Source organism: Aulonocara stuartgranti, assembly GCF_965226115.1.
Source record: "Aulonocara stuartgranti genome assembly, chromosome: 3".
NCBI lineage: Eukaryota > Metazoa > Chordata > Actinopteri > Cichliformes > Cichlidae > Aulonocara > Aulonocara stuartgranti.
Window position 1 is genome coordinate 20369601 of NC_138941.1, and position 23558 is coordinate 20393158.

The window sequence follows — 23558 nt, forward strand, 5'->3', positions numbered from 1 at the left end:
ATGGGGCATGACGACATACCTGTATCAGACTTGGACCGGCACTCAAGGCGTACGCAACGGAAGCGAAAAAGAGCACCCATCGGAGGTAAACAACCCCCCCCCCCCCCCCCCCCCCCCTAAAAACATACTAAATTGCTATCACTGTACACTAATCCGCACATAACTTCCAGATGAATCACACACCTGTCATTGGAATATTGGTGTACATTTACCTTATGTCTAATTTTATCTTACAGGCTTTCGTTATGCAGCTGCAGAGTCTGAAGGTGTGCCCCGTGCAGAAGTGATTGATGAAGATCTGACAGAAGACCAACAGCAAAATCACAATGTCATGGAGGCAGTGGACAGCAGTTGTGTTGGACAAGTGGAGGTTGAGGTACCAGCTGCAAATGTGGATATACTGAAGAAATGTAAACCTTTTAAAATGATGACAGATTACAAACTCTCAGCTGTGTCTGTAATCAAACCTCTGTAACTTTGCTTCACTTCAGCAGCATCAGCTCATGTTCACATGTTGATTCATGGTTTGCTTCAGTTTTTGATGGACTGCAGAATATTTTGAAGGTTATCTGCTATAAAAAGCCAGAACAGGAAAATCTGCTTCATGTGTTTCTGTTTGATCCTCAGTGACTTTGACACAAAGGCCTCTGCTGTGATGATCACACCTCTGATCAAGTCTCACAGTGTCAGCTTTGTTTTTATACATATGGATATGTGCTGATAAATGATCAGAGTTATAATATTTCCCACTGTCTGCTGTGTGCCGTGACCTTTGACCTGCTAAAGACAGTCAGCTGTGGATTATTCATTGTTGTGTCTGATACTTAGAACTGTGAGGAAGAACACTACACAGTTAATCAGGGTCCCCTCTCTCTGAATCAGGAAAGGTGGGCAGGCCGCGTGTGGGCCGTGGGCCATACATTGAGTCTCACTGTTTGAAATGTGAACATTGTTCTGCTGCAGTCAATGGACTAAACCAGAGAAGAAGAAAACAGACTTTACCATGAAGATCCTCAGTGTGGATCAGTATAATATCAGCCTGATGTCTGCAGTTTAGTGTCAGCACAACTTTCACATCATATTCATCTCAGCACAACTAAAACATGCTGACTGACCTCAGAGTTTCAAGTCCACATCCTGGACTCTCCAGGAAACCACACAGATGCTTCACTCCTGAATCCTGCAGCTTGTTGTTCCAGCTCAGCTCCAGCTCTCTCAGATGGGAGGGGTTGGACTTCAGTGCTGCTGCCAGATAATCACAGCTGATCTCTGACAAACCACAGCCCCACAATCTGTATAAAGAATGAAAGATGTAAGTTTATTAGACAAAGTGTGAGCTTGAAATCATTCAGTGTTTCATCATCTGTTCAGAGCTGAAGAAGGTTCAGAATGTAGAAGTTTAGAAAATGGAAACTCCAAACAGCTGAAGCCAACAGGAAGCAGCTTCAAACAAACACAACAAGAGAAAAAACTCTGAATGTTTCACATTAAAGTCGTACATTTATCATAAAAACAGGACAAAGACTTGAAAAAGTCGTGTTTTTCCTTCCAGGAACCACAAGGCTTCACTTTTAAAGGTGAAGTGTGAAAGAAATGGACATATTTGAAGTCCAACACCTTTTTCCAGTCACATTATTAAAGCAGACAAACTACAAGCTCATTTTCATTCCAACAAGTCATCTTCTGACCTGGACTAACAACACTGGTCTCTATGTGCAGCTGGCTGTGAGACCAGTGCTCAGGGAGCGTCTACAAAGTGCAACACTGAAAGAACATCACACACTAGCTGTGTCCCAAAACGTCGGCTGCATCCTTCGGAGGACCCGGTATTCGCGGTCTACGTGGGCCGGGTCCTTCAAAGACCGAAAAGGCTGGAAGTGCGAGGCTGTGAAATGGGACGGTCTAGCCTTCAGATTTGCGTCACCGCTGTGTCGGTGGAGTTTAATAAACTCGGCCGTCTGCTCCTTGCTATCTAAAATATAACAGGACACTGGCGTAAATTCTCGACCGTCTCACACTTCTGTTTAATCAGTTTCCTGTTTAACGTTTATTCAGCAGTGTGAAAATCCCGGAGGAACTTTGATCTCAGCCAAACCGATTTACTCCGGAACAAATAAAACACAGAAAAAAGGCAAACAATTACATTTTTAAGTTATCCGAGTGACTTATATATCGTGTTTCACCTGAGTAGCGAAAGAGCGGGGTCTGAAAACGATGAAGCCGGGCGTCCGCTGCTCTCGCCGGCTGGAGTGACCATTGAACCCCCCGGCTTGCTAGCGAGCGGGTGGGTAACAGACGTCTCCGAAAACGTCGGCACACTTTTGCAAATATGCGATGTCTTGATAAACCAAGCAGATATTTGAAGTTTACACAGCTACTTTCTCGCCTGAAAATATGTTAAAAGTTTATTTTGTGACCCAGAAAGATTAATACGAGTAATTTGAAAACTTAGTAGCAGCCGCCATTGTTGGCAGCTGAAATTTGGCTGGGCCGTGCTATGAATTCTGGGATATGGTGGGCCACGAAGGACACACCCGACGAATCCTTCAAATAAGGACGCATTTGTCGGGCACATTTGAAGGAGTCGACAAATACGGACAGCCTTCATCGCCTGGCTGTGACGTAATCGGCCTTCAAATGCAGCCTCTGGAGGATGCAGCCGACGTTTTGGGACACAGCTACTAATTTGCTTCCATCATCCAACCTGAAGAGGAAACAGAGACGCCTCCCCTTCAAAGTAAAAGCTGCTCCTTTTGGACACAGTATCAAAGAAAGTCTACAGTATAACATAGAAAAGACAGAACAAAGTTTTGGTTGTTTTTAAATTGTGCAGAAATGAAACTACACTAAGCTCAATTATGTGACAGACATTTCATCCCATGTCAGTTTGGCCTCATCCTGGGCCGGATTATCCAGCACACACTCTGACCACAGGCCCAGGGGCCACGCACAGCTGGGCTCCATCCAAGAGACAGGAAACAAACCAACACAATAATAAAAAGCACCATGTGATCTTCTTACATCTTCATGCCAAACATAGTAAAAACATGAGCACATTTGTTTCCTGATAAAATGATGTGACAGGTAGAACAGAGTAAAGTGGTGGTGTTACAGCCTTTCTCCCCTCTGCTGCCGAGGCTGTTAGTCTCTCCCAAACTCAGCTACAGGACTTCCAAATGAATGAAAGCAGCAGAAGTGGCTTTACAAATGAAAGAGGAAGAGGAGAAGAAGAGGAGAGGGAGGCCACCCTGACCATCACTCCAGCTGAAAACATCACACTTCCATTAAAGTTGGTGAGGAAATGTTGAGCAGGATGAGCTGCTGGCTAATCTGGAGGCTGTAGCAGCAGCTCACAGTCACAGTGGGTTTCCACTCATGAAAAAGCTCTGGCTGCTTCATTTCTCATCTCATATCAGAGACTTTAATGCTTCACTGAAGCTGTACTGTGATGCTTCCATATTCCAGTGAGGCCTCCATAATGATTTCAGCTGTTCTGTACACACACTGTGTGCCCTGTATGGCTCAAAGTCTCTGCAGCCTGTTTTTATCTGCTATCATCAGATCTTCATCATCCTCATTCACATCCCTCACACACTCTACAGCCTCATCAGCACTGACTTCATCTTCACTGACTGATGGAGCACAACATGAACCTGCGGAGGCTGAAACACTGTCCTGTCAAACATCTCCCCGTCACCACTCCACTTCTGTCAGCCTTTAAATGAACCCTGCTCAAGTCTGTCACTTCTGTTTGGAGCCAAAAGGAAAAACTGTTGTTCAGTCGTTTGGAAAGACAACATTTCTGAAAGCACTCAAACTTCTTCACATTTGTCTTCAGACACATCCTGAACATTTAGGAACTAAAGAACGTTTCAAACACCAAAGACCTGAAATATAGAAAAACAACAACAGCCGCAGTCAGTGAACTCACCTCAGAGTCTCCAGTCGACAGTTTGGACTCTCCAGTCCAGCACACAGAAGCTTCACACCTGAATCCTGGAGGTCTTTATTTCCACTCATGTCCAGCTCTGTCAAATGGGAGGGGTTGGACTTCAGAGCTGAGGCCACAACTTCACAGTGAGACTCTGAGAGTCCACACCGAGTCAGTCTGTGATGATAGAAAATATAAAATGTGTTATTATAAAAGCAGAAAATCTGCATTATAAACACAGACTGAATGTATATGAAGACAAAACAGAGTGAGGTCATAATCTGATGAATCTGCTCTTCACATCTGTGCTTCAGCTCCTCTTACTGTGTTTGACATGACACAACGATTGAGTCTCTCTCAGACCTGCAGACTTTTAATGAGAATCTTTGTTTGGCTTTAATCTGCAGATGAAGGAGGAAGATGGTGTCACATTTAGGCTTCCATAATGTCCACAGCCTGTCACTGAGATCTGATCCAGAGTCAGAGTGAAGACACACATTTGGACTGTTTCCTGTTTTGACTCCAGAACATTTTGAATGAGTTCAGCTCAGTGAAGAGTTCCAGCTGGAAAGATGATCTCTGTTTGCTACCTGCTGTCAGGTACGACTGTTCACGTCCACACGCAGGAAAAACCTGCTGACTGTTACCAAACGGAGCAGAAATCTCATCACTGGACAATAATGATGAATGAACTCAGAGCTGCTGATATCAGATCTGATTTCAGGGGAACTAAACACAGAAATGATTGGCTCATTTTAGCTTTCTGAGCCATTATCTGCTGGTGTGTCGCTAGTTGGCAGAAAATGATTTGTATTCCTGTTCAGGGCTTCAGTGTTTATGAGTCCAGATCCAGGTGACAGCAAGTCAAAATGATGTTACCTGTCTGTGTCCAGCAGCAGCCTGTATTCACTTTGAATATTGTTATAACCTGACACGGATCAGTTTGTCTTTGATTGGTTTGTAAAGGTCACTGTTTCCATTGGACCTGAGTGACGTACAAAGACAGAGAGGGAGAGAAAGGAGAGAGAGGATGGAGACAGCAAAGAGAGAGCAAACACAAACAGGTGAGAGTGGACAGGTGACCAAGGTCAGCAACCAATCAGAGAGCTTCTGTTTGACCCACAGTCACTGATGATGACTGCACATAACCAAGCAGTGTGTTACTCTGATATCAAATATGGATCCTGCTCTTATAATAATGATCATCAGATGATATTATTGTGTTATTTTGTAGCTGAATACGATGTTTGTGTGATTATCAGTGAAAGAAGCAGTGAGGAGGATGGAGAGAGAGAGAGGACAGAGGGTGAAGTTAGAAACACTAAAAGGATTTTTCATGGATTTCATGGATGATCTGAGTGATTTCCAGCAGGACACTTAAACATGTCAGTGGACGTCCTAAAGAACATATTCACTGATATGAAACGTGTCATTGAACAGGATTAATATCAGTGGAAACATGGTGGACACAGCTGTGACTGCATGGATGTGACACACTTCAAATCTGTTCTCCACTCTTGGATTTGGGATCCATGGAGCTGCTGCCGAGTCTGTACAATAAAGGAATGGTGTGGAAGGTTGCAGCGTACGGACACAAACACTTTGTGGTTACAATCTGATTTTATTTTCAACATTAAACTACTAACCTACACTGATCAATGATGTTAATGATCACATCTGGACTCACCCAGCCTTTCTGCAGGTCCTCACAGCTGGAATCAGTCTCTGTCGTCCCCGCTCTGATGTGTTGTACTTCTGCAGGTCCAACTCATCCAGAACCTCCTCTGACATCTGCAGCATGAAGGCCAGAGCTGAGCACTGGATCTCAGAGAGTAACTTCTCTGATCTGTTCTCTGACTTCAGGAACTCTTGGATCTCCTGATGTACTGAGAGGTCGTTCATCTCCATCAGACAGTGGAAGATGTTGATGCTTCTGTCAGGAGAGATTTCATCACTGTTCATCTCCTTCAGGTTGTTGATGACTCTCTGGATGGTTCCTGGACTGATCTCTGTCTGACCCAGCAGACCTACTAAGAGTCTCTGGTTGGACTCCAGACAGAGGCCATGAAGGAAGCGAACAAACAGGTCCAGGTGGCCATTTTTACTCTGGAGGGATTTCTCCATGACTCTCCTCAGAAATACATCAAAAAGACTGGAAATCATCTTGATTAAAGATTCTGATTTTAGAAACATCTTCAGCACCTCTGTCTTCCTGCTGGTGTGACAGTGGAACATGTAGACAGCAGCCAGAAACTCCTGAATGCTCAGATGAACAAAGCAGTAGACTGGTTTCTGGAAGATCACACACTCTCTTTTGAAGATCTCTGTACAAACTCCTGAGTACACCGAGGCCTCTGTCACATCCAGACCACACTGCTCCAGGTCTTCTTGGTAGAACATGATGTTTCCTTTCTCCAGATGTTCAAACGCCAGCCTCCCCAGCTTCAGAAGAACTTCCCTGTCAGCCTCCGTCAGCTCCTGTGGACTCGTCTCACGTCCCTCATGGTACTTGTTCTTCTTCCTCTTTGTCTGAACCAGCAGGAAGTGTGAGTACATGTCAGTCAGGGTCTTGGGCAGCTCTCCTCTCTGCTCTGTAGTCAACATGTGCTCCAGAACTGTAGCAGTGATCCAGCAGAAGACTGGGATACTACACATGATGTGGAGGCTCCTGGATGTCTTCATGTGGGAGATGATTCTGCTGGACAGCTCTTCATCACTGAATCTCCTCCTGAAGTACTCCTCCTTCTGGGCGTCAGTGAAGCCTCGTACTTCTGTTAGCCTGTCAACACATGTAGGAGGGATCTGATTGGCTGCTGCGGGTCGGGAAGTTATCCAGACGAGAGCGAAGGGAAGCAGATTCCCCTGGATGAGGTTTGTCAGCAGCTGGCTGACTGATGACTTCTGTGTGACATCAGACAGCAGCTTCCTGTTGGTGAAATCCAATGAAAGTCTGCTTTCATCCAGGCCGTCAAAGATGAACAAAAGCTGAGAGACAGCCAGCTTCTCTGCTGTGACCTTCTGTAATGTTGGATGGAAAACATGGAGCAGCTCCAGAAGACTGTACTGCTCATCTCTGATCAGGTTCAGCTCCCTGAATGAAAGCAGAACCACCACACTGACATGTTGGTTCTCCAAGCCCTCTGCCCAGTCCAGAGTGAACTTCTGCACTGAGAAGGTTTTTCCAACACCAGCCACGCCGTTGGTCAGAACCACTCTGATGGGTCTCTGTTGGTCAGGTAAGGCTTTAAAGATGTCCTGGCACCTGATTGGAGCGTCATGGAGGGCGTCCATCTTGGAAGCTGTCTCCAGCTGCCTCACCTCATGTTGGGTATGAACCTCTTCACTCTGTCCCTCTGTGATGTAGAGCTCAGTGTAGATCCTGTTGAGGAGGGTTCTACTTCCTGTTTCATCACTTCCTTCAGTCACACGTTCACATCTCCTCCTCAGACTGATCTTATGTTCATCTAAAACCTCCTGCAGACCAACATCTGCTGAAAGAAAGAAAAACAATGAGACTAAAGAGAAAGAAAACTCTTCAATGTCTGAACAACACAAGAAGTCCAGTTTTCAGAAATGAGTCCATCAGCAGACAGATGTTCAGTCTTACTTTGTACACAGCTGCTCTGACTGGCTGTCTGCAGTCCAGCTCTGCTTCTGGATCTTTCTCCACACTGTGCAGAAGCTCTGATGGTGACACAGAAAAGTCACAGTGGAGATACTTCTGTCCACCTTTGATTAGACTCATTATAAAAAGGAAAACAAAGTTTGAACACAGTCATGTTTCCAGTTCACTGACTTACATTTATTCCATGGACACTCACTCTAACCTGAAGCACAGCTACAACCCAACATTGTTGAGGCCTCATCTCCTCCTTTCCTGACTGTAGAGGTTAAATATGCAACAACCAACAAATAAAAGAATTTGGTTCATTTCAAAGAAATTCACACGGTGACCAAGTAAAGTAACCGTAGTAAAGGAGACAACATCCCGTTGATGGTGGGATTATTTGAAAGATTTGCTTTAGTCACGTCACCAAATGCAGTTGAACCACCCGTGGATCCATGTTTGACCATTCTACCACTCTGAGCTCTGCTTTTGAATCATTTTATTATTATCATCATTCATTTATTCATTCTTTGGAGGGGGGCTATTTCCTAATGCCGCCCTAATAAGCTGATGTTCAAGGGGAAATATAACAGAAACTCTTTCAGTGTTATTCATTAATAAATTAACAGATAAACTGTGAAGAAGAAAAAACTGAGATTTAAAGGAGAGAGTGAGAAACTTGATCATCCATCCTCATAATACATGTTTATCAGTATCTGCTGTGACCATACTGCAGTAATAACTACAAGTCTACATTTCTGTGACTGTTGATCAATCACAGCAGGAATCTGAGCTCATCTCTGCACACAGAGCAGCTTCAGCTCTGGGATAAACTGCTCGCTTCACGTCCTTCTCAGCTCACAGACACTCATCCTGATATTTTCCTTTAACATTTGATGGTATAATTCATCTGAGTTTACACTTTATCTGCATAAATACAGAAAAACAGACCCAAACACCATAAACCATCAGTTTCACCATGTAGAATATATTGTTGTTTCCTTGCTTTTAATTCAGAGAAAAACTCTGATTTGGATTTTCTCTGTTCTCTTTGCCACAGCCCATCCCAGCAGCAGCTGAAGCAGCTGACTGTCACAACACTGAATAACACTTTAGGAGGAATTTCAGAGGTCAGTAAAGCTCCAGTTTCAACATCAGTTAATTAATCATAGTTCATCATAAATGTTAACCTGGCTGGCACACATGTTAATGTTAGCCATTTAAATATTAGCAGTTAGCTGAGGCCACAAGAAGAAGAGGCCCTAGAAGAACAATGGATGATAAGATTAGATTTTCAAGACTAGGCAGAGACGTGTTTTCCTTTACTGTCTCTTACAGAGGAGGGAGCAGATACCAGACGAGGTCACGGAGGTACGGGGAGGATTCGCAGCAGACAGCAAGACTGCCACGTCCATGCGAGAGAGCGATGGCTACGATAATCTCTGTTTTTGTCTCCCTATATAATGTTGTACAGCCCATGTGAGGGTTAACACAAACATCAGTCCTTCTACTTAAGTATGTTTGACACTTTGTTTAATCATCATTTTTAATGATCAAATATAATTATGTTTGTTATTTGTGGAGTTTCAATGTCCTTGACAGAGACAGATGATGATCATTATCCTGCACTGTGGTCTCAGGTTTGGTCGAGCTAGCACAAAGAATGGCTATGTTGAACTTCCTCCTGGGATCTACACTAAGAAGTGAGTCCAACATTAGCAGGGTCTCTTTCCTTTATCTGATTCACTTTAGCATTCACAGTCACGTGAAGCTTGTTATTAACTCGATAAGTCAACCCAGGGTTTCAGCTGAGCGCTCACATGAAACACATGGTGTTGGCAGCATCTGATCAATCATATTCATGGAGACGTGTATCAGCAACAGAGCAGCTGAGTTTGCAGAAGGAAGTCAAACTAAACCACAGGAACAATATGAGGAGATTACACACATAATAAAATACTAGCAGTAACACAACTGCTGCAGACAAATCAGTCGTGTGATCGTGTGTGAGAGGAGAAGGACTGTAAAGGAGTTTGGTGTTAAAAGCTCTGTATGAATGTGGGAGACTTTGAAGGGCTTTAAAAAGGCCAATATAAAATAAAAGGCAGCAAAATTGCTGAGTGTGAAAGTCACCAAACTTATCAGAGCTCTGTGATTAAGACCTGTAAGAACACCTGTTTGTACTTGTTGGCATTATATCAAACACACACGTATATTAAGCCTTTGTTTGAACTCTGGTTGAATTTGTTACTTTCAGACTGTGAAACATCACAGAGGCTGCAGCTGCAGATCTTTTATTCACCTGGAAATTTACTTTAAATGTTAGATGGAAAATGTATTGCTCAGTTTAACCAAAGTAAGAACAAGAATCCATAAACCTTCATAAAGACAAACATCTCCCAGAACATTGAGCTGCTGAAGTGTCACTGAAGGGAAAAACTATTTGTCCTCCTCCATCCAGCAACACCTGAAACACCTGAGTGGAAGCTCCTCCCTACACTGTGTTTGAAGCAAAGCACAAAGGAGACACCTGCTGGAGCAGCTGGAGTCCTACAGACACTCAGCCTCTTCACTACACAAACACCTCCTACAACATCCACTCTTTCCACTCTGACTGCTGTGTTTGTGGAAACACTCCAACACACACCGCTTCACATACCAACATAGAAATGTGTGTGAAAAAGAGCTGAGCTGATATTAAACATGAGGATTTATTCAAAAATACAGAGTCAGGAACAACATCTAGACACACATTACCTCTCAGCAGCAGAAGAACAGCCTTTAAAGTCTCTTTTAATATCCTTCGACCTGTTGCTCTTTAAGGAAACACAGCTGGGTTCAGGTCCAGGAGATTCTGGCCTCTTATTGATCCTAAGAGAAAAACAATAAATGTAACAGCTTCATGAGACAGGAAGGAAAAACTGGAAATATTAAATTAAAGACATGATGAACAATCTCATAAAAATAATGTACTTACTCTTTGTCACATAACAGTCTTTTGTTAAAGTTTACAATAACACCCTTGCTTAGTCTTTGCTCTGTACTGCAGTACTTGCACTGGTTTCACTGGACAAGTCTGCATGTGAATCTACAACTAATCTGACATTGTGGCACAAACACAGTAAACAAACACTACGAGCACCTTGTTTCATGTGCAGTGGCTTTCTTCTCATTCTGTTACTGAACACTGTATGAAAAGCCTCTCACTGCCAGCATCCTTCCAGCCCCACGACAACAAGACCAACTCACATCTTCACAACACCAAGAATTTTTCCCCTTTTCTTTGGAGAAACTGAGAAGCCAATAGGATTGTAGCTCAAACTTGCCCACAGTCCTGCTTCCTCCCTGCTCACTCCTACCTGTGTTGGTGCTGAGTGGACAGTCATAGCCTGCTGCTAGCATGAATGCTAAACGTACTGCTGTGGATGATCAGCAGAAAAACATGTGGTCAGTTTGACTGTTTGCTGTATTTAAAGTCTTTTTCTCAGTTCGTCTGTATTCAAAGTGCATTCGGGGCTTTAGCTGACAGCTCTTTGTGCTAACAAACTAAACTCTCTTAGTTTAAGCCAGCAGACTTTACCAAACACAAAGCCTGCTGCTGCCTCCATGGGTTAGCTTGTGTGACTGGTGTTTGCACCAATGAAATCTAAATCACACTAATGTGTCCTCCGAGGTGTTTGGTGGGAGCACTGAGTGAAACATAAGAGCTCTGGTAAAATAACAAACAGGGCTGTGAGAGCAACTGAAGTGATAAAAATACTGTTTGAAGATAAAAAAACACTTTGATGTTCTCTCGTCACCTAACAAAGTCCAAACCCTGTGAACTATTTTAGCTTTAATAATTGTGGATTCAGGTATCCTGAACCCATCTTTGGACATTTGTAATTAAATATTTTAAAACTCCATCAGAGACTCCTGATGTGGCTGTTTGGAGAAGGAAAAGAGGGACAAAGTGGAGCGTTGAGCTGAGGCTTCATTCACTGCAAACCTACAGTTATGTTTCCTTATTTCTGCTGTTTGCATGTTCACAGCTGAAATAAAGCTGCCTCTTTGACTTCATCCTGTTGTGTTTGGGTCCAATCCTGCCTGCCACACAGCGCTACAGGACAAAGTCTAATATTTTTATCTTTTTAATGAATCTTTGGTCATATTTATCCAGGAAAACACAAACATGTAAAGGAGTCATCACAGTTCTCTGACCTCGTTGGTCCAGGTTCAGCACTAAACTCTGGAGGGTGAGGTTTGGACCAGTCACTCCTCACAGACGGACAGCTGGATCCTGCAGACTGTGACCTCTGACCTCTGCAGACACAAACATGTTTTATTCAATGATCAATTCTCTGATAAAGTGATTGAAGCAGCTGTGATCACACAGACTGCAGATAATGCAGCTGTTTCCTGTCAGTAACAGTCCTCTTAGATTAGAGTTCAGCTTTTTACAGGAAAACAAATGTCCCTGAATGCAACAGTGAGACACAGTCTGCCTGTGTGGCTGTGATAGCTGCCGTTAGGAGCGCTCATGTGTTTGCAGTTAGACGAGGAGATGTTACCATCATGGACACGTTAACAAATCCTGCAGCATCACGTGGCACAAACACTTTGTGTTCCTGTCATCTGCAAGCAACAGGAAGTTCATTAATAAAGGCGGGATGGAGACGTGACTGTGATAGTTCTCCTTCATCCAGCTGTTACACACATCTGGGCTCACAGGACGAGCCTTTGTCTAATACAGCAGCTGCTCTCTGAACACTTTTCTGAAGAGGAGCTGCACAAACCTTTGTTTGCTTTCTAGAGCAGTGTATCAAAGTCAAACTACCCACTGCTAGCAGCTGTTTCTATCATAGTTTAGGATCCAGATGTGTGAGGTCTAGATTTACACCTCTGATTAAAATACATAGTTAAAAACAGCCAATTGAGTCCAAATGTGTCTTAAAACCAGATAAACTGACAGTTACAGCTGAGCCTGTGTGTCCTTGGAGACACTGCTCTGCTACAGAGATGCATTTTAGAAACCAGGAAACATCAAAATCATTTAAATCAGAGAGTTCTTGTTACTAACAGCTCACCTCGCTGCAGCAGACACAGGCTGGGATTTAAAATCAATGAATCGATGATTGGACCAGTCACTCTTTAAGGACACAGAGCTGGATGGTTTCTGATTGACGCTAAAAGTAAGTGAACATGAAACATGTGTCACATCCAATGTGTCCAATACATTACATAAAAAGTATAAACAAACTATGTAAATAGTTTATTATTTAAATCGTTAAATAGTAAAAAGCTGATTAAAATTTCAAACATTTTAACACTGACATGAACTTACTTTTTGTCAGATGACTTTTTTTGCCCTAAATTATGAAAGAAATGCTTCACCCGTTTGCTCTTAGAGGACACAGAGCTGGGTGGAGGTCCAGGCTGGTTCCTGTGAATAATGATGGAGCAGTGATGTGAGTGCTGAGCTGTGACATGGAGAAGAGTCATGGACAGTTAGAGATGGTCATCTCACCTCTGAGCTTTGGTCTGGCTCTCATGTTCCCCACACAGAGTGCTTTTAGAGGGAGGGACTCCCTCCTCTCTGTCCTCACACTGATCCATGCTGCTCAATTCACATCAGCTCACACACACTTTCTACCTTCACCTGCAGAGGAAACACAAATCATTCATGTGCACATCAACTGAGAGCTGCAGAGGTCGTGTCTGATGTGTTGGACTAACAGTCATCTGAGACGCAGCTTTCATCAGTTCACTACAAAAAGTGTCACAGAGCCCATTTCAGCCTCCAAATCCTCCATTACTGTAGTTCTACAAAGCAGCCGGTCAAACATGGCTGCAGAGAGCAGCTTTATGTCAGTAACCATGTCCAGGACCGAGCTGACTGCTTACAGAGTTCATACTCTAACTGCTAGCTGCCCTGCTAGCTAAGCTAACTCAGTAACAGTGACTCTGACAGCAGTTACTGTGGAACAGCGGCCGAGCTCAGGACACATTCAGTGTGTTTAGTCTGAGTCCTGGACTCTGATTCAATGGATTCAATCCAGCTCAGAGTTTCATGTGTTCATCAGAATAAAATACATGTACTAATATAACAGAAGTAATGCTCTGAATGCAGGACTGTAATGGAGGATAAACAAGGTTTTTACAGCCTGAAAGAAACATTCAGTTCATATATTTGTAGACAGTGAAGCAGTTTTTAATACTGCAGCTGTTTCCTTCACCTGTGTGTGTGTGTGAGCCACACCTTCATGTGCTGCTTTAGAAATATGTGGTCTGACTGCTCAGACTGAGTCTAGGAGGAAAGTTCACACGCTGGAGAAAGTTTTGTTCCTAACTTTGTCAGAGTTCGGCTCCAAAGACAAAGAAGACGGAGCTCACAGTCTGTAGATGGTCCTCAGTGTGTGTGTGTGAAGCCAGGAGAGCACACAGGAGTGTGTTTATGTCAGCAAATCAGTGTGTGTGAAGAGTCTGAGGGAGTGTGTGAATGAGACTAAACACTGAAACCAACAGTCCAAGAAAAGCGTCTGGATTTCTTTAAGTTTAACTTAAAGAAGTCCAGACGCTTTTCTTTTTGTCTCCATAATGTCTCCATAATGCTGCAATGTTATCTGCCGCAGAAACACTGTGCAGAAGCTCTGATGGTGACACAGAAAAGTCACAGTGGAGATACTTCTGTCCACCTTTGATTAGACTCATTATAAAAAGGAAACAAAGTTTGAACACAGTCATGTTTCCAGTTCACTGACTTACATTTATTCCATGGACACTCACTCTAACCTGAAGCACAGCTACAACCCAACATTGTTGAGGCCTCATCTCCTCCTTTCCTGACTGTAGAGGTTAAATATGCAACAACCAACAAATAAAAGAATTTGGTTCATTTCCAAGAAATTCACACGGTGACCAAGTAAAGTAACCGTAGTAAAGGAGACAACATCCCGTTGATGGTGGGATTATTTGAAAGATTTGCTTTAGTCACGTCACCAAATGCAGTTGAACCACCCGTGGATCCATGTTTGACCATTCTACCACTCTGAGCTCTGCTTTTGAATCATTTTATTATTATCATCATTCATTTATTCATTCTTTGGAGGGGGGCTATTTCCTAATGCCGCCCTAATAAGCTGATGTTCAAGGGGAAATATAACAGAAACTCTTTCAGTGTTATTCATTAATAAATTAACAGATAAGCTGTGAAGAAGAAAAAACTGAGATTTAAAGGAGAGAGTGAGAAACTTGATCATCCATCCTCATAATACATGTTTATCAGTATCTGCTGTGACCATACTGCAGTAATAACTACAAGTCTACATTTCTGTGACTGTTGATCAATCACAGCAGGAATCTGAGCTCATCTCTGCACACAGAGCAGCTTCAGCTCTGGGATAAACTGCTCGCTTCACGTCCTTCTCAGCTCACAGACATCTGAAGATTAAACCGCTACATTCTCGGCTAAAAAATATTAAAACGGTATTTGGTGAGACACAAACAGGGTTTTTCAAAGTTCAGTTCTGTTAGTTTCCACATGGCAGTTGTTGGTGTGCAGTAACGCCTTCTAAAAACAATGGCCACCAGGCCAAAGCAATGGTTCTGACTCGATCAGCATTAACCCCGCCCCCTGGGTTTGATGGGTGAGGTTGACAGATAAAATAAATTTATGGTGAGACCTGAAGTAGTCAACTGTGCCAAAATGAATTAATTAAATACACCATTAAATAATTATTTAAATGTGGCAATAATTAATTAAAACGTGAAATAAATAAATAATTAATTAAATGTGTCAAAAATTATTTATTTAATTAATTATTTCAAATTTTAATTAATTATTGTCACATTTAATTTATTATTCAATGGTGCATTTAATTAATTCATTATGGCACTCCTGGCGTTCCATACTGTGGTTGGGTCGACTTTACTATATAGATGTTTCACATGTTTCCATCTCAGCAGCCCCGTTGACAGATCACAGTATTATTACTTTTAAACTTAACCCTGAAAATAAAACGCAGTTTAAAAAAGATTACTGGAAATTAAATGCAGATCTATTAATTGATGACGGGTATGTTAAGATAGTTAAAGAGCTCCTCCATAACATTTACAACAACGTAACAATTGGCAATTACATACATAGATGGGAATTTTTTAATTTAAAGTTAGAGAATTTTCAATTACGTTTAGTAAAATGAAAAGTAGACAACAGAAGGAATTTGAAAGTAAATTACTTTACGATATAAATAACTATTGTAATAGACATTTTATGTCAGAGGCTGATAAGAAATCCCTGTTGTCTTTACTCAATTAGATGATCTATACAAGAAAAAGGCTCATGGAGCTTACATTAGAGCTCGTGCAAAATGGATAGAAGAAGCTGAAAAAGTGCTTCATATTTCTACAATTTGGAGAAACGGAGGCAAGAAAAGAAATCTATTAATACAATAATCGTAAATGGGGAGGAATGCACAAATCATAAGACTGTAGCGGAAGAAAAACATAAATTTTACTCAAATTTATTCTCCTCAAAATATTTAATCACTGATTCATTAAGTTTTTTGATCAGATTGAACCTTATACTCCAAAAATCGATTCTGCATTCAGAGAAATTTGTGATTCTGATATATCACTGCATGACTGAGATCAAGCCTTAAACAAACTGAAAATGGACAAAGCTCCTGGTCAGGGTGGCTTGACTGAAATCTTTTATAAATTCTTCTGGAAAGAAATAAAAGAGTTTTTCTTCAAAACTATTACTGAAATCATTAGTAATGAAATGTTGGCAACGACAATGAAACAATAATTCAAACGGTATTTTGGTTTTATTTCCCCAAAATAATTTTCGAGAAGCTCTGAATTTCTTTTAAAGTGCGACTTTGAAATTTCCAAATTAAATTATCCAATTTTCACAAACAGGTTCACCAGTACTGGAAAAAGATATTAGCATATTTTTTCTCCACATACAAATTCGATTTGGAACAACAGATGTATACGATAAAAGAAAATCCATCTTTTATAAGGATTGGATGGATCATGGCATTTGGACGGTTTTACACCTTTTAGACAATGACGGAAATGTGTTAACATATAACAAATTCATAGATAATTATGGCATATCATGTACTCAGAGTAAATTCATTAAAGTTGTGAAAGCCATTCCCCCTGCAATGATTCAGATGTCTTCCCCCGACTGAACAACAACCCGTCAACAACATGCTGAGCTGTGACTCTTCTTCCCTCTAAAGTCCTGGTGTTAACACTCACCCTGCATCAGCTTCACCTTTTTTTAAATTGTTTTTACTTTTCAAACCAACGGATCATTTGAAGCCAACCATCCAAAAACTGCTTCAGCTGTGTTTGATGTTTATGCTACAGCCTGTTTACAATGTGTTACATACTTAAAAGGATAAATCAATATGAAGAACATGAAAGTAATTTGGGCTAAATGTGGAAGGAAAAATCGTCATTGACATTTAGTAGTGCTGTATATTGCTGATTATCCTGATTTGTTGTTTAGTTTTGCATTGTTACATAAAGATACATGTTAGAGGGATTTTTGGGTTGTTGGCGCCCTCTTGTAAGAATAATTACATTGCAGATAGGGGGCAGGTGCTGAGAAGAATTTTTTCTTCTTCCTGTTCCTTTTCACCCATGGGTGCAGTGTTATATTAATGGGAAGGAGGATCTGTATGTAGGAAACAAAACACTGTTGAACCACGTGTGAAATAAATAAAGAAATGAAATGAAATATAATCAATATCAGATATCAGAGCAACAGAAACCTCGGTGATCAGGACGCTGGGACTGAGAACAGGAAGTGGCTCAAACCTCACAGGTTCATAACGTCACCCTGAACTCCACTCACGGAGTTTCTGTCGCCATTGTAGTTTTTAAAGTCCCGTGATAAAGGCGGGTCTTTCTGTGAATCCGCACGCTCATTGGCTAATAGGTCGAGATTGACACATCGTTATCCAATGAGCGTGCGGGAACTTCCGACATAAAGTTGTTTCCTTTGAAAAACCAAAGTCTGATTATTTTTGCCTCCACTGACGGAGCCTGTTGTTCCCGCCACAGAGACACAGTAATGTCAGAGCGGTGTTAACACTCACCCTGCCTCAGCACAGCTCTCACTCTCCTCCTGCTCTCTCACACTAAACGGAGGCTCAGCTAAACTCACTTCCTCTCTACTTACAGGAAACCAGCGCTCAGAGGAGCCGACCGGCCTCACATTTCACCCACAGACACGAACAGCGTGGAATTATTTTATGTCATAAGAAGAAACATATTCATGTTAACACTCACCTGCCTCAGCTCCACCTTCCTCCTCCTCTCAACGAGGCTCAATACTTTCACTTTCACTACTGCTCCCTAAACACAGAGGATGCTGGGACTTGTAGTTTTTTCCTTCCGGTGCGGTCTTCCTCTTTGTTTATTTTTGTTTGTGTTCAAGTTATTTCGATCATGTAAACATCAACAGAACACGTGAAGCCACACAGAGTTTGTATGTCGAGGTGGGTAGGAGGGTTTGAGGGTTTGGGGAGGGGTCAGAGGGAAGAGGTCTCGCCAGTTGCAGGATCTCTAACATTAGAAGCTAAAAATGTGTCTTATATAGGTGTTATTTTGGTACTTTACACGTCACACAGTTTCAACAACTCCTTATATGGTACAAGTTCCTCTTTTCTGTCTGGCTTCCTGTATTTATTAATATGCTTGTATATTTCTACACTAACTTCCTGTTTTTCAGTCTGGCTGAGCACTTAGTTTGTGAGTCAAAAGTGGCCTTGCTTTACAAACCTTCATTATTAAAGTACATAAAACTATATAATCAGAAAATAAGCACTAAGAATATATTAATTACATGACAGTTCTCCCCCTTTTCGTGTTTGCTAAGAAACACGACATAATTCCTCATTTATCCCATTAAGTTTACCTGCATGTTAAAAGGCTAAAATATAACAAAAGAGATTATGCTAAACAAAATGAAACCTTTCAATTGCCCAACCCTATCTGTCCCCTCAACGGGTTGTATGTTTTCAATGTTTCCTTATTATTCCGTCATAATTACTTCTATCCACAACAAATAAATCAAGCTCTAAGACAGCACCTGTGAAATGTGAAATGTCCTAAATCTACTTCCTACACCCCCTTTTTTACCCAGAATCCCAATTTAAACCCACTCCTGACTTCCCTCAGTGCTCACTGTAAACTCCAAACAGATACAATCAGCTTTTCTGGTAAAAGGCCCTAGATTATTTTGTCAATCTTTGGAAACATCCTCCATAGAGTTAGCCCATTTCATCTTCCAAACTTAGTCCTGGTTTCTTTGCCCCCTTTAACGTGTAGAGCATATCCGGCCTGAATACTGTGTTTGGGCAATTTACATAACATAGAAATCCTGCAACTGTTCCTAAAGTCCCTCTCATTACTCTTCATTACTTTTATGCTCACATTTAACCTGTGTCTAACGAGCTTTTAATCTCCTAAACAACACATTTTCTGGAACTATGGTTCTCTGTGCTCTGTGCTTCTTTTGGTTCCCCTTTCTCTGGTTGGTTCCGTGCGGTCTGGGGCTTCCAGGATTCTCGCCACCCCTGTAGTCGCTGTGGTCCTGAAATCTTCTCCTGTAAAGGATAGAAAACAAAACGCCTCTCTCTGCTACACCTCAATAATCTACTGTGTGCATCTATTGTTCCCTTAATTATTCAAAGTTGGTTCAAGATATCATGTTCTGGGCTCTGTCCTTTATATTAACTTTACTTAATCTTTAATTAATCTTAATTTACTTGATCTCAATGTTCTTTATGTGTGTGAGCAACACTTTTAATTTTATTAAACACACCCAGGGTAAGATATACACCATCACCATATCAGCATAAAAACAGACAGAGACGTTCCTCTTTCTGTCACATTCTTCCATACATGACAATTTGTTTCACCTTCCAGATGATTCCTGGGGACTTACAATTTCTTGACTCTTCTTCTGTCACTTGTTACTAGGCAGCTCAAATGCAGTTAGAAGCAAAATGAATTCCAGGCCCTCGGCCTGGCCTATGTTTAAATCATTTGTGTTTGTAAGCGTGTATGCGGTTTAACCTTCTGCTGCTCCAAGTCACTTACACAATAGATCATCGGGACATCGTGCCCAACGAAGCTTAAGACCTTGAATAGACTGAGCATCAACTCTGTCATGAGCACAATATGCAATGTGTGTATACAATGATTATAGCTGCACCTTTAATAAAAGTTTTAGTCTAATGCCAGTAGCTTTAATAAACATTTTAATGCAGTGTTAATGATGAAGGCTATATTGTAGCAGTAAAGTATTTTCTTTATTCCCACATTCCCTCTCTTGACCTTTCAAAAAGAAAGGTCACCACACTTCGTGTTGTGTCACTCCTCGGCCCATTTGGCCGCTTCTAAGTCCATCAATGGCATCATGGCCACTGGAACGACCGTTCTGGGGTCCACTGCCCTCGTTATTACCTTTTCCAGCAGTCCTCTGGCGCAAGGAATGAGACAACAACCGCAGGTGACCAGTATCGCTAAAAAGTGGCAGTAGAAAACATTGCAGACATGAAAAACCCCTTCCATTTCCCAAACACTGAGGTCATCCAGCTGTCCAGCGGATTGTCAATTCCCGAGTGCTCATGCATGGTTTTAGACAGAGTTTTCAGCCCCTCCGTATCCGTTACCGTATCCGTATCCGTTGAGAATTTAAAGCATGTGTAGTTGTTTCGTTTGGGCATGAATGGTCCTACTTGTGTTTGCTTGTGAATTAGGGGAAATAAGCTGGACAAGATAGTCCAGTTGCCAGTGCTCACCGCTTCTCTAGTCAACCGCAACATGCAGTCATAGCCCCACTTGTCCTCTGGATACAGTGGTGCGGGCTCCGTGAACAAACGTGGTCTAGCTGAAGCACAGGCAACACAATCAGATACATGTTGTTCTTTAGCATTTTGAGCCACCCAGTCCAGCCAGAGGTTACTGTCACTGAAGCCGGTGGCACGCTCAATCAGGTCCTCAGTCCTAGTGTAATCCACCGTCAGGACTGGCCTCCCGTTTGTTTCCTGCTCCTCTTAATGTAATGGTACATTTTATTTTACTTTATCAGACTTACCCAAAATATATATGCTTTCGTTACTTTGCTGCTGTTTTAATAATTTACTGTTTAAAAGTCAAGTCAAGTCAAGTATTTATTTATTGTCATTGTCAAAGAACAATGAAATTGCGTTTGGGGCTTCCGTACAACCCGTAAAAAAAAAAAAAAAAAATACCCCTTAAAACCCAAGTGTAAATATTTAACCCAGTGTGACTTCAGTGCAATGAGACAATCCTTAGCAACAACATGAGAACAAGACAGGTAATGTTCATAGGACATTCAGACAAAGACCTGAGAAACATGACAAACTGCAACAATGCAACCCGTTCAATATTATTATACTGTGAGATATGATGGTTGTCTATTTAAGAAAGGGGGGGGGGGGGGGGGGGCAGGGGGGGGGAAAGGGAAAAAAACCTTGGTCACTTGGACAAGTCTTTGTAATTATTTTCCTCTATCAAATTTAATTGACTTCTACAGTGGCCTGCTTTTGTTAATAGTAACATGAGTAACATCCAACATTTTCTCCCCTTTAGCATCTGGTATTTCCCCCTACTATATAATGTACTACCATAATCTACACCCAGTCAATAAAACAGAATTTTCTCAAAGCAAACATCGGCAACCCAAAATAAGCAGCCCCAGAATTAAGTCTTCCGCTCCTCCTGCTCATGGCAAAGCAAAGCAAAGCAAAGCAAAGCAAAGCAAAGCATCCCCTTTCTCTTGCCAGCATGGTGAATTGTTTGTCAGCATTTATTCATCCTACTCTTGGTCCAGTCTTTATCTCAGTGTCCAGTCAGTCCAACCTTTAGTCCACATCGTCAGTCCAGTCACAGTCCATTCACACACATTCACACCAGATATTGCTGAGGGTGGAGACTCCTGCGCAAATAATCAGATTCTCCACCCTCAGCAACGTGAGATCATTCATTTGTTTTATTTTGTTTTGTTTTTTGTTTTTTAGGAAAAGAGTTCTTTATGCTCTTGGACTGGATTGACTCGCTGCAATCATTTTAGACAGGGACTTACAACCTGATCAGGTCCCCACAGGTCAGCTTTTCCTCAGCCAGTTGTAATCTGGAAAAGCTCACCTTATATTTGTTCTCCCGAAAATTTTTACAGCGCTGTTAATTCAATCTTTCAGGCCTGCTTAGAACAAAAATGAGAAAAAGAGAGCTGATTATTAGCTCATCAGAGCACAAAACATCATCACCTGACAGGTTTTCTCTAAGTGCACTGTTACAATGTTAAAGGGCCCAGTTCTAACCATGTCCATGTTTAATAAAACTCCCTCTATTAAAATAAGAAAACAACCCAAACCTAACCGACAGAATCAACCCATCACTAAAACAACAACCCCAAAAATCTTAATCACAGAAAAGTTTTGCCTCAAGTTCTTCAGCGTCCTGACAGTCTGAGGTCAACTGACATAGTCTCACCTGCTCAATACACAGAAAATCTTGTTAAAAGCTGCACAGTTTTGCACACCATTGATATTCTCATTAAGCCCTTTCTAAAGACGTTATAACCATCTATCATCACTAAATTCTAAATTTCTTTTCCAAATCTGGACGACTGCACGTAGTCACAGACCTGACCACTTTATTTAATTATCCTGTCTGTTACCAAGCCTTTCTTCTCACACAGTCACAGTGTGTGTTTCAGTGCAAGCTTCACTCATCCAGTCAGACAGGAAACACAAGTTCTCCTTTTTCTGTTCCTGTCCCCAGTCATTCAACTCATTTGCATACTGAGTCATATCTCAACGTCCCTGAGTTATTCCTCAACTTCAGGGTTTAAGTGTGTTACATTCACACTATTTTAACACTAATGAAAGATAACAAGCTGATTTTCATTGCATGTGTGTTATTAGTCAGGTTTAATCGATGTCTGTGCAGTGGAGCTGCAGATCCACCAGGACATGTTCTCAAAGCTGCCTTTCCTACACATTTCTCTGCTATAACTGGATCATTTTTAACTACTTTGATATTAGTCCAATGATCTTTGTATCACTTTTTCTTCACACTAAGTGACTTGGACAAGATGATAAACAGACTCACATGCTGAAGATGTTGTCTAATCTTCATGAGCTCTCTTGTATTTGTAAGTGTTAGTAAGGTTAATACATTTTCTGCTTGTGTGTGTGATTTTGTGTATGTTTCTATTTGCAGTGTTTCAGACTCCTTCACAATTTTCCCACTTAAGCAGTCAGTTTTCTTTTCCCCAGGTTTGCTAACCCAAATTTAGATTTCCCACATTAAATAACAGCGTTCCTCTGTGTTCTCACCTACTGCTCTCACTCCTTTGTCCTCTCCCACTTCAACAATCCAATAACAGGAAGTTCTCTTTCAGCTTTGTCCTGCATCCTCCACTGTCTCTCTTTAACTGCCGTGTTATTGCTCTTTGGAGCTGCATTCCTCGTCTTCAGTTAAGAGTGAGAGCTCGCTTGTCAGGTTTAGTGACACATGACGCTGTAAACAATTCAACCAGAAACTTGGCCTGAAACACCAGAAACACCAGAAACTCCAATTTTCCATTCATGAGTGTAAGCGTGTCTTTGTTGCGTGTATGTTGTGTATTCATATTAATATTGAGTGTAAGCTGGTCTTCGTTGCCTCGATGTGTTTTTATAATCAGGTTTAATTCATGTATCCACTACAGAAGGCCTAAATACCGTGGCGATACATTTATAGCCCATAATTCTTCGGGTTTCGACAGCTATATTCTCCTGGAATACCTCGTTAAACAGGGTATTGCTCCGGGTGTAACAATGAGAGGGAGTCGTGTCGTTCTAATGTATGACAAATCCTATGATCAGAGATGGATGGACTCATTTAGCTCTCTGCCTTCTGCCTTGGGATTCGAGGACCTTGAAAAAGGCTTCTTTCCACACACATTTAACACAAGGGCTGACGAATTCTATGTAGGTCCTTATC

The 23558-nt window shown here is 41.7% G+C and overlaps 1 protein-coding gene across 1 annotated transcript in view; it reads right to left on the reverse strand.

The window, feature by feature from the left end:
- The window catches only part of LOC309700493 (uncharacterized protein), a 2098293-nt gene extending 2080391 nt beyond the window's left edge, over positions 1–17902 (reverse strand). The window contains exons 1-10 of the mRNA XM_082524046.1: positions 17826–17902; positions 13045–13176; positions 12862–12960; positions 12605–12703; positions 11739–11840; positions 10296–10409; positions 7539–7615; positions 5619–7422; positions 3932–4108; positions 1116–1292 (exon numbers count right to left, since the gene is read on the reverse strand). Of these exons, the coding sequence (XP_082380172.1) occupies positions 1116–1292; positions 3932–4108; positions 5619–7422; positions 7539–7615; positions 10296–10409; positions 11739–11840; positions 12605–12703; positions 12862–12960; positions 13045–13133 (2738 nt within the window). The 5' untranslated portion in view covers positions 13134–13176; positions 17826–17902. The remainder of the gene's footprint in view (positions 1–1115; positions 1293–3931; positions 4109–5618; positions 7423–7538; positions 7616–10295; positions 10410–11738; positions 11841–12604; positions 12704–12861; positions 12961–13044; positions 13177–17825) is intronic.
- Between the last annotated feature and the right edge of the window lie 5656 nt (positions 17903–23558).